Source organism: Callithrix jacchus, chromosome 16 (genome assembly GCF_049354715.1).
Source record: "Callithrix jacchus isolate 240 chromosome 16, calJac240_pri, whole genome shotgun sequence".
Classification (NCBI taxonomy): Eukaryota; Metazoa; Chordata; class Mammalia; order Primates; family Cebidae; genus Callithrix; species Callithrix jacchus.
The window spans coordinates 17,714,989-17,735,497 of record NC_133517.1 but is presented as its reverse complement, the minus strand read 5'-3'; the positions used below and the strand labels follow the sequence as shown (position 1 = coordinate 17,735,497).

Sequence of the window (20,509 nt, the reverse complement as noted above, 5' to 3'; positions counted from 1 at the left end):
TTCCTTTAATTATGTCATTATAGTTACGAAGTGTGAGTTAATACTTCATGTAAAGTACTGCCTTCATGGTGCACTCAGTTTTATAATAGTGCATGCTAATGTTTAAGGCAAGCCATGCTGTATTTCAAGGTGGAAAAGTTGCAAGCTTCTAGCATTGTTTAATAGTTGATATTTTATAGAGGTTTGTATATATTTTTAACCACTATAAAGACTAGTGAATTAAAGTAACTTTCGGAATGTGCATTTCCTGTGTGTGAAGAGATAAAAAGAGAATACCTTTTCACTAACTTCCTGTTCTGTGATTAAGAGATCCTATCAATAAACCTTTTTTCCTTTAATTGGAAAATCTAAAAGTTAAAGAACTCACTAAAGAAGAGCTCAAGAAGGGAAAAGAGAAACCTGAGTCAAGGAAGGAAAGTAAGAACGAAGAGAGAAAAAAGGGGAAGAAAGAAAAAGAGGATGATGGAAAGGATAAGAAAATTGCTGATGCAGACCTCTCCAGGAAGGAGTCTCCTAAGGGTAAAAAGGACAGAGAAAAAGACAAAGTGGACCTAGAAAAAAGTGCTAAAACCAAGGAAAATAGGAAAAAATCAACAAATATCAAAGAAGTTTCTAGTAAAATGGCATCCAGAGACAGAGATGACAGAAAGGAAAGTAGAAGTTCTACCAGATATGCACACTTAACAAAGGGAAATAACTGGAAAAACGAAAGCTCTGGCATCATCATCCCAGAACATGGTCATGTTCCAGATGACAATTTGTTGTGGAAAAGCATGGAAAATGTAGTATTGCTCTGGTCGGTGAAGGTGTGTAAATTAGCCATTGAATGTATTATTGGTGCTGAGCAAGTAAATTATCTGAAATTTAAATATACCATCTCAGGCTTCTAAACATAAAAACATTTTGAAAATATGTCACAGAATATGATGTAATAACTTCTATTTATTGATCATGTATTCAGGCAAATGTATATGTATCATGAATTTTTATGTATTATATTGAATACTTTCATTGACATTAAATAAGAATATTAAGATTTTAAATATTATTTTCTGTGCAGAATATCTTGTAACTTTTTCAGATGTGCTAAATACTCAGGGAGATAGGATTTGCCCTTTGTTTTCTCCCTCCTTTTCCTTCCTGCTTCCCTGTTTTTTTGCAGGCACCTCCCCAGGCTCATGTGCCACCTCCTTCCCTGAGTTCCTCCCTTCAGGCTTTTCACAGGTTCTCCTTACTCTTTTCCCTCTCTCTCTCCTTTTCTAGTTAACCTTCCGCAGTCTTTTGCTCTCTCGTTTCCTTCGCTCCTCACCTCACCCCTGCCCCTCACCTTCACCCCTGCCCCTCACTCCTGCATACTTCTCACTCCTGACCTCCCTACAACCACCCCACCTTTCTGTCATCCAACACATACTTGGTGCCTACCGTATGCCACGTACACTGCTCGGGGAACTCTGGCCATAGCCATGAATAAAAGGGAGAATTATATTTAGAAGAAAAAGCTCAGAACACTTTTATTTATGATACCTTTGTACTCTTAGACTAACTATAGAAAGGTTTTAATTATTTCAGATTAGGATGTACTTTCATTTTATATCACAGTTTTCCATTATTTTGGTTGAATGGCATACATTTTTCATATTTGATTGCATCATTATTTACCATTTCTAAGGAATTGCAAATGTAATCTCTAACTAGAGGTCAGAATTTAACATCTTAGAAAATATTTAATGAAGTGAAGTTTTAGTGAGATACAGTTCTACAAATGGTTTGTACTATTCTGTGCCTCAAATATTATGTATCTAATTGTGACTACTGTGAAATGCAGTTAGTTGATAATGATACATTGTTGTGTAGCATTTTTGATTCTGTTATTGTTAACCTTATTTGTTAACAACAGAATCAAAAATGCTACTACAAAGATTTTATTTTTAAATAAATTTTTAATAATAGAATCAAAAATCCTACCCCAAAGATTTTATTTTTAAGAAAAGATTTATTTACTTTTTTATGAAGATCTTAAAAATAGAGGCTTTTGGCTTAAAGATATTTCAACTCAGAAATGAGGACACGTAAGTGTAAATATTTCTAAATGGATTGTACATCTTTTTCTTATGTTAACGCCTTTTACTATTTAAAGTCAAATACTTTACAACATTTAATTGACAGAAATTTCAAGTTAATAGAATTATATAACAGATGAAATACTAGAGAATAGCTAATATCTCTAATATAATTCTGTTTTTTACTGCTTAAAAGCTAAGGGCTGAAGATATTATAATGTGATAACTTGGAGTTTTATGTTTTGATTAGTCAGGATTTTGCCATTTTTTATAGATTACAACAACATAGTAAACCAAAAAGGGAATTTTACGGCTGCTTTGTTTGGCAGATACAGGAAACTAACTTCAGATGACTAGATACCACATCCAGACCTGGAATCAGAGCTCTTTTTCTTCTTAGCTCACTCTGCAGGCCTTAACTGTGCTAGTTTCTGCCTGACTTACTCTATTTGGAGATCCTACCACTTGATAACCAAGATGGCCCTAGGCAGGCTCCAGACCAGTCTTTCCAGTTTACCAAGCCCAGTGCAGATGCCTCTGGGAGAGAGAATTCCAGGTGGCCTGGTTAAGCCTGGTGAACATCTGGGACCATTTTTGTAGTTGAGGATGGTGAATCTTCCCAGGTGCACACCTGTGCACAAAGCTTTGGAGTGGGAGTTGAGTGGGTCCCACCCAGACTCCATCAAACGTAGGGCATCTGGGACAAGAAGGTGAGGCTTTGAGAACTGGACGGAACCAGAAGCAGGAACATGTCCCCCAGGCTTATGAAAGTTGTGTGATTCTCAAACCATATCTTGGTGTTAGATCTTTCTCCTAAGATAAATGGAGTGGTTTTTTTTTTTTTATCTTTTCTCCTAAGATAAATGGAATGTATAAAATTTTAAGTGCTGTCTTCTCTAAAGATTGTTTGTTCTCCCTTGAAGAAGGGCAAACAATTATAAGTGAATTTGTTGAAGCATCCTAGCAATTTTTACCTTAGTTTTTAAGTTCAATGGCTATGGGGCAGAAAATGCATAAATACTAAATTCTAAATAATGAGTGAAAATATTTTTGGAATAAGCTGATCATCATAAGCACATAAGAATTGTCTATTGCTATTTAGTAAAGTACTTCAGAATGTTTTGGCTATATCGTTGATTTCTTCTTTGAGTGTTAGCTCAAGAATTGAAACACCTCAGCTAAACATTTAAAGATCTTTAAAAGCACTTGTACACTAGAACTTGATTTATTTTTTCCTTCTCTCTTCTTTCCTTCTTTTGTTTCTTTCTCTTTTCTTTTTGTAACTGTTTCAACTGACTTATTGATGTTAGAGTCACACTTTATCCAACTGCATTAGTAATTAAGCTTCAGCTAAATCGAAACCAGCTCTGAGTGGTGGTTAGTGGGTTAAAACCATGTTTGGCACTCTCACTTTTACATTTTGTATTGAATAGGTTGTTATTTCTGTATCGTTTGCTTCATATTGTTTTCCAAGTTTAATTAAAACCAGAAAGGTTGCCTTTTTAAATAAGCCAGTTGCATCAGGGACAAAAAATTCATAATAAGTAGCTGGGAGTCAGATGTTGTTTTCGGGAAGACTTGAAAAGGGAAAATTAGGTAGTGAAAATGTAAGTTTATTTTGCCATATCCCTAACAACAATTTGATTTAAATATTATGATATGATACTTACAAATCTTTTGAATGATATTTTGGCATGTTTTTCCTTAAACTTTGTAAGGTAACATTTCACATTTTCATAGCATAGTCTTTGTTAAGGTAGTCAATTTTTTGAAAATATTTGAGTGCCAATCAATTTTTCGAAGGATCTTCTATCCTTTAGTATTCAGATACTTCCTTTTGAAGCACTTCCATCATCCTTGAATTTTTTCTTCATTTTTTGTGTTATTTAGTTTCTGTTTCATTTCCTAATGGCTTTGTATGTGAATGAATTTTAGTTATTCCTAACATCATTGGTAGTCATTTTTTTGTTTTTTTTAAGCAAGATTTTCAGTTTTACCATCTGGGTGATTTGCATTGTGTATAGATGATCCTCTCAAAGTTTCACATTGAGAGAGAGACTGATGAAGAAATTGATATAAATCAATCAGCATGAACACTATCCAGGGGAGGACTTGAGTTAATTCTATAGGTGACTGCTTTATTGAGAATATTTTGTATTATGACCCGCTTAGCTATGCAAGTTTGTAACTTCAGAGGTTCTCATAATGATACGTGGATAATAAAGATTCTCCATAGACACTTGATTGAAAAAACAGGGAGTAAAGAAGAATCATATTTTATTTCAAATGGGTCTGGCGACTTAGGCTATATCCCCTGACACTGCTTTCTTTTTCCTATGTCCTCAATTGTTTCCTCTCCTGTTAATGCCCATTGGTAATAATTCTCAAAACTGATTGCTCAGAATATTTCATTGTAAAATGCATCTTGGTTGTTTTCCTCATTTGTAAATTGAAGGCAATGCTGTTCCTCAGCGTGGTTGTGGGAAGTAGCTGGCGTTGCATATGTGTAAACAGCAGCCACGTTGCTCGGCATTCACTGTCCCTTTTTCATGGGTATGATGATAATAGTAATAATTCAGCCAAGATGTCTCAGTCGGGTTCAAAACTTGGAAGCATTGAAACCGATTCCTATTCCAACTTTGGCCAACAGATTGCAAAACAAATATTTAAGTCATTTATCCTTTGTAGTGAATGTGTTTTTGTGAAATGAGTATATTGGAGCCTGATTTATTCTGCTGAGATCATTGAGGGGGCAAATGCAAATAATTATAAATGCTATACATGTGTGAAGCCATAAGAATGCCTAGTTTTTAAAAGAATATTGTGACAATATAAAAATGCAAGATATAAAGGCTAGAAAAAAGTTATGAAATAAACTGTAATATTAAGTATATAGTATAAGCAATAAGCCCAATGATCAGCCTAATTGTGGAAAATGTAGTTTGTTTTTTATTCAGAGCACATTTTTCCCATAGATATGATTTTATGGTCTTCAGAGATTTTTTTTTCTTTTACTCTGGCACACACAAATTTACTTAATTCTAATATCCAGTTCTTCAAGTCTTACTGTAACTATGTTTCTATGTAAAATGAATTTATCATTCTTCCTTTGGATATTAGGAATATATTTAATTTTACTTCTGAATGTTCTCCAGAATTTCTTCGGTTACGTCCATGGTATTAAATTCATTCAGGTAGCTTACATGGACAAAAAACCATGGATTGGCTCCCCTGATTGTAAAGCCCAGGGGTAATTTTGGCTTTTTCCTTTGTTATGCTGGATCTAGGTGCTCAAACGATGTTCTCAGCCTCTGTCTGTGGACTCTCAGGAATGTTGGCTTCCTTCTCAGGCAGTCTCATGTGTTCATCTTCAACCTTCCTCCTTATGGAGTAGGGGATAAGAAAGCTGTGATTGCTGACACACTGGGATATGTGAGCGCCCACTCTTAAACTGTTGGGTAAAGAAAAATTGGATTCCCCTAAGGAAGTTAGTGTTTTCACTAGAAGAAGTAGGAATTGATGCAGGGCGGGAATAGGTGTTTGCACACCACTCTTCATCTGCACTGAAAGCAGACAGATGATGGAGTTTGTTTCCCCTTTTTCTACCCATTCCATTTCTTCTTATTCCCCTGCCCAGATACAGAGAGGTGAATGGGATGGGCCAAAATAGATATTTCAGAATAAGAAGGTGTGTACCTAAACACTGGGTACTCATGGGCATAAAGATGGAAACAAGACACTAGAGCTTCTAGAGAGGGGAGAGAGGGAGACAAGGGTTGAAAAACTGTTAGGTACTATGCTCACTACCTGTGTGATGAAATCATTTATATTCTAAATTTCAGTATCACATGATATACCTATGGAACAGAACTGCACATGTGCTCCTTGAATTAAATAGAAGTTACATTTAAAAATTATATTTAAAATTATATTTAAAAATTTAAAAAGCTTTGGAGAAGAGAGAGATCTTATTCCAAACAATTATTGGTCAAACAATAATTTTAGCCCGCTGAAAGAATGTAAGAGAATACTGACATAATAAATGTTGCCATTTAGATATCAGGTAATGAAGTTTATTTTGTTGTTAAGCTCTCTGTTTTTGCCCCTGTTCTGTTTAAAATGAGAATTTTTGTGTTCAGGAAACTAAAGGATGAGTGTTATGTAGCAGACCCATAAGATTATTTTCATGAAAATCTTGTTTGGGCTGATCTGAAAGATTCCTCAATAACAATCTTTTGTCTCTTATCCTTTCTTCTCCATTTGCCTAAGAATATAATTGCTTAAGCTAAATGTTTGTTCCCTGTTTGGCCATCATTTCTAGATAGGAATCAATGTCTGGAAGAACTCTATAAACCATACAAAGCAGAAAGTCATCCATTTTTTTTCTTTGTTTTTATTTACTACCCCACTTGATTTCACTTTTTGTATCTATGTATTGCCCCATATTAAGTCAGGTATGCATATGTCATAGAGGTCTGCCTCTTGTTTTCATCTTCTTTGCCTTACATATTACTTGTCTTTTATCCTATTAGAGGAAGATGATCTATGCTTAAAGCCATTGTTATTTTTGATAATTATATAATACCAACATGCTGTGTCTATAGTTCCCATTTATTGACTCAGCTAATATTTCTGAGTATCTGCAGCATGCCAAGGACTGAGCAAGGCATGGAGGATACAAGAGATTGAGGTGGCTCCTATCCCTGCAGTGAAATGATATGAAATAAGCAAGGGACCAAAAGAGAAAGTAATGAGACTAGAGTGACTGTCAGTACGGCCCGCTACTCCCTCCATCTAGAACGTGCTCCTGCTCTGTGTGGTGGGCTGCCTTTGTCTCTCCCATGGGACCCAACCCAGTCATCACCTCTGCAGTCAGACATCTCTGACCCTCCCAAGTGGCTGCACTTGGCACACTTCTGTTATCACACTCATCATCTTGCCTCATTCCTAGACTTTGCTGCCAGACTACGAGTTATCTCCAGCACCTGTCCTAGTAACTGACACTAATAGGCATTCAATGTTTGTTTATTGAATGGCGAATATACAAAACAAATTATCTAAAAATATTTAAGGTCTGTATATACTGTTGAAGAATATTAGGAAGAAGAAAGCTGTGTGTGTGTGTTTTTAAAGAACCCAAAAGATTGTTCAATAATTGCAGTGTTTTAACTTCCTTGGGAGTTGCCTGTAACTGTGTTTATGTTGCTGTGTGTACATGTGCAAGAGGTGGGCAGGGAGGGAGTTTAAAGATTTTTTTAGAAGAAAATAAAAGGTAAATTTTTGGAAAAATACTTATTATCTCATTTAATTCTTAAAGCCCTTCCGAGGGGTCCTGTTTTGTCCTCTTTCTGCATTTGTGGAAACCAAAAAGTGTAGTTGTTTCCACTGACATGGAGTTCAAATGGAATTCAAAGACATCCTCTTGTCCCAGGTGCCCAAACTCTTACACACTATGTTGAGTTGCATGCCCTTTAATTGCATTTTTTATGAATCCTCTCTCTTTGGTGTTTGTGGAGTCCCTTCATTGGTGCTGAAACCAGGCTCTTGGGAACCTTACTGCCAGTGTTTAATTCTCTTGTAATTTATGTCTGTTTGAAATCTGTCTGTCCATCTTATGTTACGTAAAGATGCTTTGAATCTGGAATGGCTCTTACTGCATATCATGGGGTAGGTCTGAGTATCTGGTAGTCTCAGAATTTTGATAAGTTCTGGGACTGCTGTTGGTAAACTAAGAAGGCTCTGTGTTCACTGATTATATAAGCCAGGAGCAACAATGAGGATTAGCATGGTTACCTAGTAAGCATACCTTTCTGGCGTATTGATTTTCAGAATATTTCTCAAATTTCATGTAACTGTGAGCCTTAATCTGGGGGTAAATTGATTTATACTGCTAGACTACTTGCAATTGAAACAGTACCACTTCTGAGCAATTACTCTTCACAGATAACCATAGCCAGAGTAACCCGGATTGGTATGGATATATTTTCCTTCATCCATACACCTTTGAATTAGTAAACCAAAGATTAAAACATTAATTTAAAAAAAACTTTTTAGCTTTTTTTGGGCTTTGTGTATGAAATTCTGTGAAACAAAATAAGTTTATAATTGTTCCCCAGGTTTTGTTGAGGGAGTGGCTTCCTTCTAACTCTCATGAGAAGTAAATACTTCGTGTTCCCTCAAGTCACAGCCCTTGGATCCAGCATCCAGGGCCTTTCTGAAATGCACACCTCTCCTGGTGCCTCAGCCACCTTTCTTCTCCTTGGCATCAAATATGTTCCTGTTGAGGAATTTTGTACAGTTACATGCCACATGATAATGTTTTGGTTAAGGGTGGACTGCATGTATGATGGTGGTCCCATAAGATCATAGTACCATATTTATACGGTATCTTTTCTGTGTTTAGATACACAAGTACTTTGTGTTACAGTTGTCTGCTATATTCGGTACAGTACATGCTGTACAGTTGTGTAGCCTGGGACCAATAGGATATGGCATATTATCTAGGTGTGTGGCAGGCTATACCCTCTAAGTTTGCCTAGGCACACCGTAATGTTCCCACAATGGTGAAATTTCCTAATGGCACATTTCAACAAACATTTCTCAGAATGTATCCCTGTCATTAAGCAACACATGACCTTACTTGCTGTTCCCTACCTGAAACACACATGAAACTTACATAGCCACAGTCCTGATTCCCTTCAGGGTCTGTTCACATGTTATCAGTGAGTCCTTCTGCCAAAGTATTACGAATAGTTCCCACCCTCACTTTTCCCTAATGTTCACCCTGTTCCATGTCTTTCCTGTACCTCTGTCCCCATCCAATATACTCTAAATAGTTCATGTTTCTTATTTTTATTTTTTTGAGATGGAGTCTCACTCTTGTCTCCCAGGCTCTAGTGCAGTGGTGCCATCTCAGCTCACCACGACCTCTGCTACCCGGGTTCAAATAATTCTCTTGCCTCAGCCTCCTGAGTAGCCTGGATTACACGTGTGTGCCACCACATCTGGCTAATTTTTTGTGTGTATTTTTAGTAGAGACGGGGTTTCACCATGTTGGCCAGGCTGATCTCGGCCCTTGTGATCTGTCTGCCTTGGCCTCCCAAAGTGCTGGATTACAGGTGTGAGCCACCAAACCTGGCCCATGTTTCTTATTTTTTTAAATTGCTCTCTTCCCTGGAAGGTAGGTATGTTGTTTTCATTTACTATAGAATAGTTCCTTAAATTAAGGTGCATCTGATGTGCCAAAGAACTAAAACCAAGGTATGTTTTAAGGGAATTAGTGTATTTTCCAAATCATGTTGTGGCCATTGCTGTGGTCTGGCAGTTTCTATTCACCCTATAATGACTGGAAGGCAGCAGTGGACACCCTGTTCCTCTTGCCAGCGAAGGAATGGAAGTGGGCCCCAGTCCTGATGATAAACACTGAAAGGGAAGACTGTCAGTAGCCTCTGGAAAAGATTTCCTCAAGCCTAAGAAAGAAACAGAGCAAGAGATGGTCCTTTTGCTTCTGGGCATCGCCTTGTCTGAAAAAGAAGCTTGCAGCTTGGGAGCTCTGATTGCCAGCCTGAGAATGAAGCTCGGCCTGTGAGCCAGCCAGCCGCCTACAAACTTCATGTTTAGTTAGATGATAAATTTCCTTCCTGCTCAACCATTGTAAGCTGGCATTTTGTTAAATGCAGCCCCAGGAACATCAGAACTGACACATCTCATGTCATAACCTAATTTTGAATATTTATTTCATTGTTACATCATTGCCACTTGTACCTCATAATAAATCCATTTCGAAAACCTTTCCTTTGACTGAATTGTGCTTATAAGCATTTACTTTTCTTGATTCATTGTTGCTTGCTTTTTTTTCTCAAATTTTAGAACTAAAATGAGTTTGGGTTGCAAAAAAAGTTTTTTTGGAAATCCTGAAATAAAAGCTTGTTGGGCAAATTCTTCCATATGGGTTGTTAAAGCAATTATACTCTAGAATATGTTTTTGTTAAGTTTTAAAAAGTTTATAAAAGTCTAGAGGAGGAGATATACCAATATGATCTCAGCTTCTTTGAAGTTTACAATATAGTTTATTTTTGTGCTGATTTCATCTCCGGAAATAGCTATGACCAGGTATTCATGATTTTATGATTTACCTGCCACTTTGGACAGGGCAAAAAAACCTCAGTATTTTTTGCAATGTGCTTTTGCTTTTTCCTGTTCTTCATATGTTTTGAAATTTCAATTTTAGAGACAAATAAGTTCAGGTTGAGTTAAAGAAAGCTGACTCGGGGGCATTGTATGTCACAATATTGGTATACTAGTGGTAGTTGAACACTTAGCATTAGAATTTTTTTTTTTTCAAATGAAACTTCAAAATCATTAAGAATGGGGTTTTTAGGCAATTTAAATCTTTATTGGGAAAATATTTCATTGCTTGTATAACACATGGAACCTAGTTTGAGAGCCTGCTACAAGTGGAGTTAGTGAAAGATGACCCTGTAATTTTTCATTCATTCAGTTAGTTTTGAGAGTGAAATAATTCCAGGACAGCAGACATCAACTGGGAGTGTCTCAGGCAAACTAGACTCATGGCACTGAAATGGTGGATGCTAGAGCAGAAATGTGGATCTCTGGTACATTGGAGTAGAGAAATACTGATCCCAGAAATGCTGATGTGAGCACTCAGCTACTGGAGTACAGCTAAGAAGACCTGGCCCTGCAGGGAATCTCCACAGTCATTTAGACTTAGCAGAGTAGTCACACCACTGGGTCTATTCAGCCCTTCAGCAAGTGTTCATTGAGCAATTGCTATGTGCCAGGTGTTAGCTGACATGCTGACAGTGCAAAGATAAATTAGTTGATTCTTATGATTCTTAAGCTTTTTCCTATTCATGCAGCAGAACTTGGCAATGAATCATTCCATACCTGTTCCATTAACAGTTGAGGGAAGTAAAAATGATTCTTTAAATAGGAAAAGGGTGGGTAGCCCTAAATTTGAATTTGAAATGTGATGTCCTTTATGTGGCCTTCATCTCTACCCACTACTCCCTGAACTTGAACTACAGTTAAGACCTGTGTATAATCCCTGTGCAATATCTTACAGTTAGAGATAACTTAGGTGTAGAATACAGCTAACTGTATGTGTTGGTGTCAGATGTACTGGTGGTAAGTTGTATGTGGAAGTAGTGTTGCAAATGGTAACTAGAGGAAATGTAGGTGGTGCGGCAGGGTCGTGTGTTTCTGTCTCTGATTCTTTTAAGATTTGGGAAGAGGAACGTGTATATTTTTGTCAATAAGAGAAAAATGAAGAGACATAGAAAAAGCAGTGAAAAGGAAAAATAATAAAAATACATTGAAATGAGACCACACTAGTGTGCGTACATGAGCTGCACAGAGCTGCTTAAGATTAGAACACTGCTTCTCATGTCACCTTGACCTTCCTGCCGCCCGCAGGCTGTCCATGCACAGAGCATTCCCTTTATTGACAATGCTTGGTAGGAGATTCTGAATGAGGTGAGGAGGAGTCCAGGATCAGCAAACAGAATCTTCGAACTCTTGAGTTTACCTGTTTTCTAAATAGTTGTATTTAACTGAGGACCTATTTTAATGTTCCACATGTATAATATCAAATAACTTCAAATAACTAACTTAATATAATAGATTTTAGACTGCTCTTCACTTTAAAATTAGTTTTCATGTTAATTTACCCTGATATCTTATTTTCCTTAGGACTTATAAAAGGAAGAAGAATCTTTAAATTTTCATGTATTTTAGCTGTTGTAGAATGATATGATTACCTGTAGGGGTTTCCTTTAGAAGATTATAAATAGATATGTATGATTTCTTTTCCTTTTTAACTATTTTTCGAGTAGAATAAATAAATATATCAGTGAAAGCATGGAGTGTACCTGAATAACAAAAAGTTCAAGTCCTTCTTAGTTGCCTCATTGCTGAATTCAAACTTCAGGACTTAAGAATTAATTAATCACTTGTGAACACAAAAGGAGCTTGAACTCATACTGAACTTTGGCAGGTTTAGACATGACTATTTTAGAGAATCATGGAAATTTAAACAAAGATTTTGTTTTAATTTGAAGTGAAAAGCTAACTTAGACAAAGAGATGTTAAAGGCTCTTGTGAAGTTGAAGAGCAAACTATTTTCCTATGTCAATTTTTAAGCACATAATTCTAGAAACTATCAGTTACTTGCACTGTTGATTAAATGTTTGAGAATATTATTTTTTCTGGTTTAATATGTCAGAAAACCCCACAAAAACACAAGTTAACTTTGTGAATAAAAAAATGCAGGACTTAAAGAGAGATCTACTTCAGAGCCCGCAGTCCCACCAGAAGAGGCTGAGCCACACGCTGAGCCTGAGGAGCAGGCTCCCATGGAGGCAGGTAAGCTTGTCCTCATCCTTGAGTCTCGCCCAGGTGTGCCGGAGCCTGACAGGTATCCTCGTTTACAGAATCATGTTTTACCTGGAATTTGTTTCACATAGTTTACAGGATAATTAACTACTACCTTTTCTCTTCTGAAATTATATAGTAAACTTACTTTTTTCTAGTAGAAATTGGCACAGGATAATTTTAATTTTTAAGATCTAAGGTAGACAGTTGTTCTTTGTCCAAGACCACACAGGAACATCATGAACTGAAATGTTGTTTCTTGATTCCAATTCTAGCACTATTGTACTATATTACTTTAAAGTAAGAATACACACAATTTCACACTAGTGTTATCATTCGTCATGTGATTTAATAGAATCAATCTAGTGGTTTCTCAGTCTTTTTTATATAAAGGTCTTTGTCTTAAAAGACTTCCCAAAACTCCCTGCGGTCATCTGTGGAGCTTGGTTTGTGTCTACATGGATTCACAAATCAAGCGTCTGTGTAATTACCCCAAAACCTATGACCTATAGGTAGGAAAGTCATGAACTATTTTAATAAATTAGTAAATCTAACAGTCTCTCAAACTCTGGTTTTCTCATGCCACCTATTGGAAATGTAAGGAACGACACCACATATTTACTGAAAACTCAAGTGCTGGATCCAAGTGGTACTTCAGCTGATATTTCCCCCCATGTTCTGAGGAATAATATTTCATTCTTCTTCCTTTAAGGCCAATATGCTGCTTTGAGTTTTGTTTGTTGTTGAGTTTTTAATCCTAGGACAATGTACTCTCTCTCATTCCTGTAGAATTGCTATGATTATATCATAGCTCCAGAACAGAGAGTAACTTTTAAAAAGTTTTATAATGTATGTTTGGATATAGCATCTCACATTTCACTTTGTACTAAAAGCCTCTCTTGACCCCCACTTTTTTTATTTGCCACCTAATCCCTCTCCCCTCTAAAATAGCCACACTTTTGAAAGAAGAATCCACAATTACTTTTCTACCTTATTTTTCTTTCATTGTTTTAACCCTTTTCACTCTGACTTCTGCCTCCACCAGTCCCCTCCTGAGGAGGGAAGGAATATTTGCAAAATCATGGAAAGTTGAAATGTCATGGAATCCTAAGTGCAAAGCCAGTGCTGGTAGCAGATGATCCTGGAGTAGTGTGTGAGGGCTCAGTTGTGGAGGTATTATATTCTGCTCCTAGGAACTGAGACTTTCACCTATATGGGCAAAGGAAACCATTAAAGAGTGAGCAGAATTCACCACCCTCCACTTCTAATAACTCAAATTATATTCTCTTTGGATGGTGATTTCAGCAGTTACGAGCCTGGGAATCCAGTTGGGAAGCTGTCTTAGGCTTTGTGAGAGAGGATGGCAATTGACAGACTATAATTGCACAAGACTGCATATATAAATGGCTTGTGAAATAGAAACATCTATTAAAAATAGGCATTTTTATGCTTTGGAAATGATTTTGTAGTGTGATTAGCATAATATACATTACATTTAAACGTTTCCCTTCCTGAAGTCTAAATTAACTTACTTATTCTGTTTTTGTCATGGAAGATTAGCTCTTTGACATAACTGACGTCACTGGCATTATCTCACATGACAGCATTTACGATACCAAGTACAGTGCTACTTTTATTCACTGAACATAGATTATGTTACTAGAGAACTTGTAACCGTATCAGTGTAGTTATAGCTTCTTGTTTATTGTGTGATGTTGCAGTTAGACCTGATAATCTCATAAGCACCACAGTATTTTTGGAATGTCATCATAATGTTCACTTTTGTAATTTACCTTATTTGAATCTATGGCTCTCAATGTCAGATATTGTTCTCCAAAGCTGAAAGGATTGTTAGTTACAATGTAAGGTTTTCTACTGACACTTCCTGACAAACCTGAGTGAAAGCAGTGGGCCATCTCTGAGTACTCAGTCCTCACACCTGCAAAAGCGCACTTTCTCCTGTCAGGGAAGATAGGTACTGATTGACCAGATACATCAATCTGTATTGACCTTGTCTTCCACATTTCTGTCTTTATTTCCAGTTATTTCTCTTTATGAAAGCTTTGTTCTTCCCACTTTATCATTATTGCAAATTTTAATTAATTAGCAACTGAATTCATTTTGCTTTTAATAAGGCTTTTTGTTTAAATAAAAATCTGAACCTGAGTTAGTTTTCTTTCTCTGAAAACCTTATTGAAAGTCTTTTAACACATTAGTCTGTTGACAGAATAAAACAAATTTTACATATCTACCATGTTTTCCAACACAGAACAAAAACGTGTTAAGCTGACAGAGAAATAATGCATAGTTGCTTAGTCAAATGTGTTCATTTTAATGTGTGTGCACCAATGTCATATTTGAGCATTAGGAGTTCCATATAAATGTTTGAACTTTTCTACTTAGCTATGTCTTACAATTATTTTAGAACCCCAGAATATCGAAGATGAAGCAAAAGAACAAATTCAGTCTCTTCTCCATGAAATGATGCACGCAGAACATGGTATGAATTCAAATCTGCTCCTTGTCTTGAGTTACTAAAATAACGCTTAGTTATGTAAAATGATTTGGACATTTAAAATTTAAAGGTTAATTGGGTGTTTGTATTTTTTAAAAAGTTTGAATTAAAAGTTAGAGAGCAGGTGTTGTTTTTGAAATAGCACTATAGTTATTTTATTCCACCTCACTGTGGAGGAACTCAGTGCATACATCTAAGAGCTGGGGGAATAAATGAGAATGAACAAATTGAAAACAGTGATCCATCAGGAACAGAGGGAGGGCGGAGAGGAGGAAAGTGGGACTCAGGCCAGCATTCGGGCTCATACAGCTGCTGTCCTCCACCCTCAATTTTGCTTCATGCCTTGCTGGTCACCAGAACAAAAACAAAGAAACTTTTAATTACATAGGTTGCATTAAGCAGAGAGGAAACACACACACACACACACAAGAATATCAAACATTTTCCCAGCACTTAGATTTAAAAATTTCTCATGCGGAGCTCTGTGTAGAGGATAATAGTCCAGAAACTAGTGTTTTAAAGTTTTATCAGACTGTTTCTTGAAGCATCCTTGGATAAAAACAGAGATCGTGATTCCAAAACGTAATTCATGAAGGGATTTTGGAGTGGGAGGAATGCTCTGGAATCCTGATTCTTTTAATGGTTTGGTGTGATCCAAGGGTGACCTAAAGGAAAATAAATTATGTTTCTTAAAAACAAACAATGCCCTGTAGTGTAAATTGGTTTTTGCCAGTGGATGCTAGGGGTGTAGGAGCCTGTACCCTTTTATTTCTAGCTGCTTTGCAGCCTGGAAAACTCACTGGCCTGAATGAGCAAGTTCAGGCTTCCCCTTCTTAATCCTTCCTCCCCCTTTCCCCCAACTTTAACTTAACAGAAGGAAAATGCAGTTTAAATGAGTAAGTGACTTAAATATAGCGAGGTAAGTGCTGTCATGGCAGTAAAACTCAGATGCTCTTTAGAGATTACTCAGAAGTGTCTGGTGTAGACCTTCGCTAGGCCAGTGCTGGTGGTGAGTGTTTTATGTAGAGGGCATATCCCAGAGACAGGAGAGGACCTGAAAGTAGTTCATCATGGCTGGCACGTGGGATATGTAGGTGGAGGGTCATGAGAAAAAGGGTATTTTTTACTTGATTCTAAGAGTAACTAAAAGCCATTTAGGAGTGCTGTGTGGTTCTGTATGTAGCATGAAAAATGCGTGGAACGGATGCAAGAGTGCAGCTGGGAGACAAGACGGAGGTTGTGCTGTTAGCACAGTGATTCAGGATGGTAATAAACTTGCCTCAGCCAAAGGAGGGGATGGAGAGAAATAGACCCGTAAGAAGTTTAGGCAGGGGTGGGTGGACAGCCAGCCAAAAGAGGGAAGTAGTCAAGTCTAGCACAGCCCCCTTCTTGCTCTTGTTTTTTTCTTTAATCACATTTAGAAAGTCACATTTATGGCCCATGGCTATAAATATCCTTTATATGTTGATGGCTTTATATGTTGTTATATGGCTATAGCCCTGATTGCTCATCTAAACTCCATGTTTACCCAGCTGCGTACTTGGCATCTCCATTTGGATGTCTTATGGGTGTCTCCGACTTAAAGCATGCCTGCCACAGAACTCATGATTCTTCCCACATCTCACAGCTCCTCCTCACCCCAGTCCTCCCCAAATTGCTTATGCTAGTCTTTTTATATTTTAGTCAGTGGTCTTCCTACCCTCTTAGTTGCTTAACTTGAAAACTCAAGAGTTTTCTTTGATTGATTTCTTCTCCCCTCACATCTAATCCATCAGCAAGCCCTGTCGGCATTGCCCCCAGCACCAATTTTGGCTCTCTAGGGCCCAGTATGACTGTGGCTTCTGGCCATGATGGTTGCAGTAGCACAGTGGCACCCAGCTGGGTCTCCCTGTTTCCATGCTTGCTCCCCTATAACCTATTATACTTAATGTGGCCCAGCCAGTCGTGCCTTATCTAGTTCCAACCTCTTTTTCCCCTTCAGTGACTTTTCTCTAGCCCAGCTGTCCTCTCTTTTCCTTGTAATTGCCAAACCTATCACTGCTATGGTGGTCCTGCACCTGGTACATCTTTCGCTGAGATGTGTTTCCCACCCCTGCCCAATCATGTCTCTGAAAGTAATCTCCCTGCCCCCATCTTGGTACATTCACAACTGGATCCAGGTCCTACATCTGCCATTGATTAGCCATGTGGCTTTTCAAGTTGTTCATCTTTTAGAGTAAGATACCAGTACCTACCTCACAGGGAGGATATAACAGCTGCAGAGGGCTTGGTCATGCCTAGAGTCTCTTGAACCCTCAGGAAATTTTTCATGATAGGCTGTCACTGAGCAGTAGAAACTCAAAGATAGTGTACAGTGTTTGACTGGCTTCCCTGCAGAAAACAGGGATACTTCCATTGAACAGCCACATGTGAAAGCTAAATCCTGCTAGTGTAAAATCATCAGATTGCACTGGATAGAATGAAAGCAGAATAAGGGAAGAGGAATATGATAAAAAAGAGAAAAAGAAGTAAAATTTGTAAAAATTGAAATTGGTGATTGGTTTGCTGAATAGAAGAAAATCTAAAATGAGGAAAAGCAAAATAGCAAGCTATGAGGAGAAGACAGAAATCAAATAGCATCAACATGAATAGGCCTGCCTGATCCACTAACACCCGAGAGCATCACCTTGCCACCCTAAAGGGAAAGTGAGGAAGGCTTCTTGCAGTCTGGGCTGGGGTTTCGGGGTAGGGGGATTCAGTAGCAGTAGAAATGGCAATGTTGTTTATTACTGTAATAATGATGATAATAACATCTAAATACTTAGGGCCAGGCATTTTTCTAAGTGTTTTAATCTTCACAACAATGTTACAAATAGACGTTACTCCCATTTTACCGGAGGGAAATCTGAGGCACAGGATAGTCAACTAATTCGCCCACAGTCACGGTACGGAACAGCTTAAATCTACAGCCATGCATTCCAGACCCCACACTCCTCTCCTCCTAATCCCTGAGCAGCACTGCAAAGCCAAGTCCTGCCCATTACTTTCTTTAGTATTATACACAGGAGATGCTCTGCTGGAAGCCAGCTCAAGTTGCAATGGGACAAAATAACCTGTCTTAACTATGTTGCGGTAGAATAATGTAACATGTCCAACCACTACACAAAAGAAGAAGAGCAGCTCAGTATATCATAGAAGTTAATCTCAGAAGAGAAATGGGCATCTTTGCATAACTTAAAGCCTAATAGGAACATTTGAATGCATAGTATGATTCGGTTAAACCTGTGACCTAGCATATGATTTATTTTTATTTTATTTATTTATTTATTTTGAGACACAGTCTCACTCTGTCACCGAGGCTGGAGAGCAGTGGCATGATCTTGACTCACTGTGACTTCCTCTTCCAGGTTTAAGAGATTCTCCTGCCTCAGCCTTCGGAGTAGCTGGGACTGCAGGCACTTGCACCACTCCTAGCTAATTTTTGTATTTTTAGTAGAGACGAGGTTTCACCACATTGGCCAGGCTGGTCTGAACTCCTGACCCCAAGTGATCTTGCTTGCCTCAGCCTCCCAAAGTGCTGGGATTACAAGTGTTAGCCACCATGCCCCACCCTAGCATATACTTTAGATAGGTGGCTAGTCACTCTTTGCTGTAGAATATTTGAATAGTCATTTAAAGTTGTTACCTCGAATTCTATGTCATTTCCCAGGAAAATAATAATTGAATAGTCATTTAAAGTTGTTACCTGGACTTCTATCTCAATTCCCAGGAAAAGTAATATTTGAAAAGTAATTTAAAGTTGTTACCTGGACTTCTTTCTCAATTCCCAGGAAAAGGCCATACAGTAGTCTTCTCTGACCTGAGGATAATTAAAGAGGCAAATATATTAGTAATAATTATGAATTCATTTATTCATTCATCAAATATTTATGGAGTGCTTCCTGTAGCTAGACATCTCCCTAGGTGGCTGGGAATATATAATGAATAAAATATATAAGCTTCCTGTCCTTGGTGAGTTCACTTCCTAATGAGAGGAAACCTGTCCCACACAACATATACTTAGATTAGCACTTGGCCAGAGGATGAAAATAACTGTGGACTGGACAATGGTGTCTGATCTCAATTGGCCTAAAGGAGGGGCAGGGGACTGCCCAGCAGCAGGAGCAGGTGTGTGGCGGACCTTTACAAGGAGCTTTCATGTCTCAGTTGGCTGTTGCCAGTGGGTCTTCACTATAGACCAGTGGCACTTTGTTCATTGTCATTGTTGAAGGAGAAGACCTGCAACAAGAAGAAGATGGACCAGCAGGAGAACCACAACCAGAGGATGCGGATTTCCTTACGGCGACTGATGTCAGTGATAGATTTGAGATCCTGGAGCCCGAAGTGTTTCATGAAGGTACAACACTTTTTTTCAAGTTTCAGGATAAAATACAATGACTTATAATCACTGAAGTGTTTCTTAAACCCCTTTAAAACTGATGTTTAACTTTTGCTTAGATTTTTAAAAGTTGAAGCTTAAAGCTTCAATTAAAGCAAATTTTTTCTTATAATAGATATATTGATTTTGGTTCAAAGCACTTTTCAGGGAAGCACAATATTCAGAATATACAAATTTCTTATAAATAGTAAGTGAACTATTTCAGGAAACTAGTTTTACTATACTTCTGCTTAGAGTGCTGTTTGGTAAATGAAAGTCAAACAACTGATAAAATATTGGACTTGACGATCTATCTATCACAGTCTCATGTGTTTACATGAACTCTGTAATTATAGTGAGCCGAACGCAATTCTTAGCTTCTATAACAGGCATTGGCAAACTATTTTTTGTAAACAGCCAGAGAGTAAATATTTCAGATTTTCTAGATTATACAGACTCTCTTCAGCTATTCAACTCTGCTATCACAACATAAAAGCAGCTGTGGACAGTTCCTAAGTGGGTCAGAGTGGCTGTGTTTTTATAAAATTATTTTGTAAAATCCTACCAATGTGGCTGGTTAAGTGCACTGCCTTGAACACAGCTCCCTCCAGCCTTGACCTCCCTGGCTCCAGCTGTCTTCCCACCTCAGCCCCTCGAGTAGCTGGAATCACAGGCTTGTGCTACCATCCCTTGCCAATTTTTTTATTTTTTTGTAGTGGCAAGGTCTCTTTATGTTGCCAAAGCTGATCTCAAGCTCATGGCCTCAAGCAATTCTCCCGCCTCAGCTTCCCAAAGTGTTGGGATTACAGGCATGAGCCATTGTGTGTCCAGTTAACCAACACTTTTTTTAAAAGCATAAAAATAATGAAAAGTAATTTATTTACTTTGCACAATACAAAATATTTTGGAAAATTACTTTAGAAGCAGGTAGCTCCTACTTTATGAGTACATGTGTTTCCGAAAACTTAATATCCATGTCTGTTGTTTAGAGCAGGAAATGCACTTTCACATGAAAATATGGGATGGTTGGATTTTCAAAAGGATTGTATATAATGCATAATTTTCTGTGAAAAATACACACAATACTTTTGAACATCTATATGATTGATTTTTGCTGCATTATACATGGAAAATAGCCACTCACAG

General features: G+C 37.6%; 1 protein-coding gene across 34 annotated transcripts in view; it reads left to right on the top strand.

Moving 5' to 3' along the window:
* ASPH (aspartate beta-hydroxylase) overlaps nucleotides 1–20,509 on the top strand; it is a 228,804-nt gene that overhangs the window by 50,525 nt on the left and 157,770 nt on the right. For 32 of the 34 annotated variants that reach the window (XR_013527858.1, XR_013527857.1, XR_013527856.1 and 29 more), the window contains 3 exons: nucleotides 12,351–12,443; nucleotides 14,878–14,952; nucleotides 19,217–19,342. Coding sequence is in view for 26 of the 34 variants with exons in the window: in XM_078352518.1 (XP_078208644.1) it covers nucleotides 12,351–12,443; nucleotides 14,878–14,952; nucleotides 19,217–19,342 (294 nt within the window). In the remaining 8 variants the exon portion in view is untranslated. Of the gene's footprint in view, nucleotides 1–354; nucleotides 6,123–12,350; nucleotides 12,444–14,877; nucleotides 14,953–19,216; nucleotides 19,343–20,509 lie in introns of those variants that run through there. The other 2 variants (XM_035277657.3, XM_035277656.3) reach the window with 1 other exon arrangement.